This window comes from Entamoeba dispar, genomic scaffold (assembly GCF_000209125.1).
Source record: "Entamoeba dispar SAW760 scf_1105229457847 genomic scaffold, whole genome shotgun sequence".
Classification (NCBI taxonomy): domain Eukaryota; phylum Evosea; order Mastigamoebida; family Endamoebidae; genus Entamoeba; species Entamoeba dispar.
In genome coordinates, this window is record NW_001852897.1 from 9,677 (window position 1) to 14,520 (window position 4,844).

Here is a 4,844-nt window from a genome sequence, read left to right on the forward strand (position 1 = left end):
CAGTTTCAGGAAACGAAATCCTTGAATTAATACATAAGAAAGTTGGACTTCGTACTTGCCTTGAAACTGTTATTAATAACTGTCATCTTTCAGACAAAAAAGGGTATTCTTCATTTGTGTCATTTAAGGAACTTCATCAACTTCTTAGTCCTCAATTTTCAATGGTACATACTATTGGCTCAGCTAAGTGGTGTGCTTCTATATATTCTATCACAAAAAAACTAAGTTCTAAAACTTCTTCTTTGTCAGCTAATCAAAACAAGATTCATGCACTAACAACAGAATTTAAAAAAGGACTTAAAAATTTCAAGTTAATATCAGCCCTTTCATCTTCTACGATAAAACAACCACCAAAGTAATTTAGAGTGTTGATTCAAATTTTCTGTTATAGTTGATTTTCTATCCTTTTTCTTATTAAAAGGGATTTGTCATAGCAATTCCAATACATGTCTTGAGTTTGTTACCTTTGGAATATGTTCTATTAACAAAATTGATTTGGTAGTTTCTGTTGAAGGATTGCCATGATAAACAATTGTGGACTATAACAGAAGGTTTAATCAATTATTGTTTAATCATTGAAAAGTTTATTTAGATTTAGAAGATTAAACTTTATGAATAGTGAATGATTATTTTAATAAATGGAGAATATTATATTAGAGAATTTATTTTTAAGATAAGAATAATGTAATTATTCTCTTTCAATATTTAAATTTAAGTTTTAACCCATTAAACATTTGATGTTACTGGCTATTAAAATTCTTATTGTTTTACTGAAACAAAAGTTTCAATGTAATTAATGTTTATATGATTATTTAAAATGAAATACGTTTATTGATAATATTATTAATATTGATTGTTTGTTCTAATTGAATTTTAATTCTTTTTAGTTTTAAATTTGATTAAAAGTGTTTACATTTGATATTGTTATGTTATAACTTTCATAAATATTTACATGCAACTAATATTTCAAATTAAACTTTGCACTTCTTTTCTTTTTAATAGATAATTTTTATTTAGATTTAGTTATCTTCATTTATTGTCTTTAGTTAGCTTTATTATTCTATCTTTTATTGTGTGAGTAGTTTATTTATTCTATTTGTTATATCCTCTGTTATTAGGAAGAAATAATTATTATAACTTAAATTAAAATGATAAATACAATGAATTTGAATATAATAAAGTTTCATTGCTATGAATTTGTGTTGATAATAGTTATTATTTGATAATTTCTGTAGTAAAAAAGTATTGATATTAATGGTTGTAAAGAAAGTAGATTTTTTTTTGGGGGGGGTTAATTCTACTATAACTTATATTTTCATGCACAATTAACTTGTTTGAGTTATTATATTGTTTTCATTTTTGAGAACTCAAAGTTCAAAATTGCCATCTCTAAAGTTCAAAATCCTTTTTAAGAACAAAATATATAAGATCAAATAATTTAACTTTATAATTCAAATGGAATTATCACCTTACGAAAAAACTTGCGAAGTACTTGGGATTCAATGTTCATTTGCTATGTTAGGCAAACTTGAACATATAGAAAAACAGTGGGAACAATTGATGAATATGTATCCTTATTGCACTGATTATGAAGGGGTTAATACTACAACAAATAACCCATCAGTTGAAGTAGATATTCAGAAGAAATATTCATTAGAATCTATTTCACAAACACTTGATTTAATGATAAAAGAATTATCTAAAGAAATTGCAAAAACCCGTACATTTGGTTCCACTAATAAAAGTGCATTGTTAATGTATTCTTACGTAGTCTTTAATGGTCAAGAATACACAGTTTTTGCCATGTATCAATGTCATTGCAAAACAGACTTTAAATCTGTTGTTCTCTTAGCACAATCATTTTTAAACCTCTTCAATAACGAAAAAGACAAAGTATATCCTATTGAAACAAGTTATAAAGTACTTACAGATAAAGGATGTTTACCATCTGCTAATCAAAGACAAATAATTATGGAAAATCTACCAAAAAATGTTTTAAGATACGACTGTAGTCATCTCAAAGATCCTCATTCTATTCAATCTGTTTTAGATGATCCAATTCCTAATTGTATGACATCTGTAACTATAAAGTTGACAAAGAACGAATTTAACTCATTTGCTTTATGGTGTAGATCAAGACATCTTTCAATTCAAGCAACATTACTTGCAATTGAGTTGAAAGCTTATGAAAAATTATTTGACAGAAAGGGAAATAATGCAGAATCAATTTCATTCCTTGTACCATTTGATTTAAGAAGATTTCTCCCATTTGAGTCTGATTGTATTGGGTTATTGAGTGAGACAATTTACCCTACATTACCTATCTCAATTATCAACCAATCTATTGAACAGATTTCAATATGTTTAACTAAAAAACTAAAAGAAGTGACAAATATTAATTCAGAAGCATTTGATAGATATCGTGATGCATATTACTGTGGAAATATGGCACTTATGGGAGTAAAACATACATGTTCTGTTTCGAATGTTTCTTCATTTGCTGTAATGAATGGGTTGTCTCAACCATTGAAAGACCGTTTTGTTGATTTTCACATGTCAGGATGTGTTAGAGTGCCATGTAATTCCATGATGGAGGATCTAACTATCCACACATATTCTCTTGTTGATGGATCATTCAATTGCTCTCTGACATATCCATATGGAATTATTCAAACGTCAGTTGCTGAGGCTGTACTGAAGACCTTCAAAGATATTATTAACACAATAAATTAATATCATTTTGAGATAATTCATTTATTAACTCTCTTTTTGTTGAAACAATCAATTAAAGAAGAACAAGAGTATTGTATAACACAGTACATTTTCATTATGGTGTATAAAAAGAATTGTTTATTTAAACAACTCTAACAATTTGCATCTAAATTTGAATTCTTATTTTAGAATAATAAAATGAAGTGATAAAGAATATGAAATAAGGACTAAAAAGATATTCTAATGAAGAGTTATCTCTGTCTTTATTTTAGTATAATAAATAAGAAAGATAATTATTGCATTAATCATGTTTGGTATTCATTAAAAAGTACTCAAGAAATAAAGTTTGAAGTAAAATCTTTTTCTTGATTTAGTAGTAAAAAGACAAACTAATTTAATTCACTTGTAAGAATAAACATGATAAAACATAAATAACTTATAGAAGAAAATATAAATGAAAGAATAATCTACGGAATTAATTAAATCTTTTATTGAGTATCTAAAAAATGTATAATTATTTAAATAAAAACTAAGATATTAAATGTTCAACCTGTTCTATTTTGTTTAACTAATTTGAGAGGTATATACTTGTTTCTTCAATGTTTATACTTTTCAGTGATAGAGATATTGAATATTTCAAAACATCTTTATTATTGAAAGTTTGTTTATTGATAGGTAATTTCAATGGAGAGAATATATTTGATATATTTAGTGTTATAGATAATAAATATCTTGTTACATCTTTGTGTTTTTATGTTAAAACATTTCTAGTAATCAAAGAGTCTTATTTTGTTACAAACTTTAAACTTATTTTTTTTTTCATTAATTATTCTTTAACACAACAAAATAATAAAGAATATAAATATTGTAGTAAGATTTCTTTTGTTTCATATTTATGTGTTGTTGATAATATACACTACAAAAGTCACTCAAAGAAATCAGTTGTTTAACTATGGAATGAATATTAGTTAAATTAGATTCTTTCAATGAAACAAATAAAAATGGAATCAGAATTTTATTCTTAAGTAAAATAAATGATAATATCAATAATATTTATTGTATAGTTTTTCATGAAAGAAAACATAACTATTTCAATGAAAATAATAATAATAAAAATTGAAATGAAGAGTAAAAAAGATATATACTGTGAACAAAAAGTAATTTCAATGTTTTTAATACTGGTAAAGATGAATAAATATTTATTTAATATATTCTAGTATTAACAAAAGTGTACAATGACCATTCGTTAATTTAATGACTTATTTATAGTGATAGATTTGATTAGTTTATCAGTTCTATGAAAGTATTTATCATTTCATTAGATTGGTATGAGTCAATAATTTAATAACATAACTTAGTTTTAATAATTAATAATTTTTAATGAGATATTGATGAATCTAATGAAAAAGAATATATGTTATTAGAATATTATCTATTACTGAATTTATTCATCTTAATATTTATATTTTTATACTTTAAAATGATATAAAAATGAGTTTAAATAAAACTGTTAATTTGAGAGTTATTATTTGAATGTTTTACTTTAGTTATGAGGTGACACAGTATTAGTTTATTTTTATTATTTAATAAAATAACATAATGAATATGAGTATTTCAAATAAAATAAAACAAGAATGAAATACAATCATTTTTATATTCACCATTTCATTCATTGATAGATGAAATGTTCATTGTCTTTGTCATAGGGGTAGTTTGGTTCATTTGTATTGTCCCAGATGATGATACTGTTCTCAGCATTTGTTGTGTATTTATCATTAATATCATTGTTTTCTTCTTCTCTATTTCTAAAATAAAAAAAATAAACAATAAATTGTTGATATTTTGATATTAATTGTTTTTGTTCTTCATTTTCTCTTTGTGTGTGGTCTAATTCTTTTCTTGTTTTTCTGCAATCTCATAGTTTTGAATCGCACTTTTTTGATATTCAGTGATTTGGTTTTATTTATTTCTTATGTTCTTCTTTAACATACTATCATTCTTCATCACATCATTATTTAACTTCTCATATTTAATTAGGAGAGTGATGGTTTCATCCTTGCTTTATGTTTCTGTGTTATTTCTATTTTATATTTAATTTATTTTTGATTGTAATGAAATATTTTATTATTTTA

General features: G+C 24.1%; 2 protein-coding genes across 2 annotated transcripts in view, besides 8 other annotated features; both read left to right on the forward strand.

The window, feature by feature from the left end:
• The window catches only part of EDI_233650 (uncharacterized protein), a gene marked incomplete at both ends in the record, with an annotated part of 1,314 nt that extends 955 nt beyond the window's left edge, over positions 1-359 (forward strand). Inside the window, one exon of the mRNA XM_001733178.1 lies at positions 1-359. This exon is cut by the window's left edge and continues 955 nt beyond it. Within this exon, the coding sequence (XP_001733230.1) occupies positions 1-359 (359 nt within the window).
• Positions 360-1,122: 763 nt separating this feature from the next.
• Positions 1,123-1,180: a sequence feature (AT_rich).
• Positions 1,181-1,455: 275 nt separating this feature from the next.
• EDI_233760 (uncharacterized protein) lies at positions 1,456-2,733 on the forward strand (the record flags this gene model as incomplete). Its single annotated transcript, XM_001733883.1, has 1 exon — positions 1,456-2,733. One exon carries the CDS (start codon positions 1,456-1,458, stop codon positions 2,731-2,733), a length of 1,278 nt encoding a protein of 425 aa, XP_001733935.1.
• Positions 2,734-3,212: 479 nt separating this feature from the next.
• Positions 3,213-3,241: a sequence feature (AT_rich).
• A 568-nt stretch (positions 3,242-3,809) lies between these two features.
• Positions 3,810-3,830: a sequence feature (AT_rich).
• Positions 3,831-3,902: 72 nt separating this feature from the next.
• Positions 3,903-3,925: a sequence feature (AT_rich).
• A 122-nt stretch (positions 3,926-4,047) lies between these two features.
• Positions 4,048-4,094: a sequence feature (AT_rich).
• Positions 4,095-4,165: 71 nt separating this feature from the next.
• Positions 4,166-4,205: a sequence feature (AT_rich).
• Positions 4,206-4,285: 80 nt separating this feature from the next.
• Positions 4,286-4,405: a repeat region.
• Positions 4,403-4,844: part of a repeat region that runs on past the window's edge.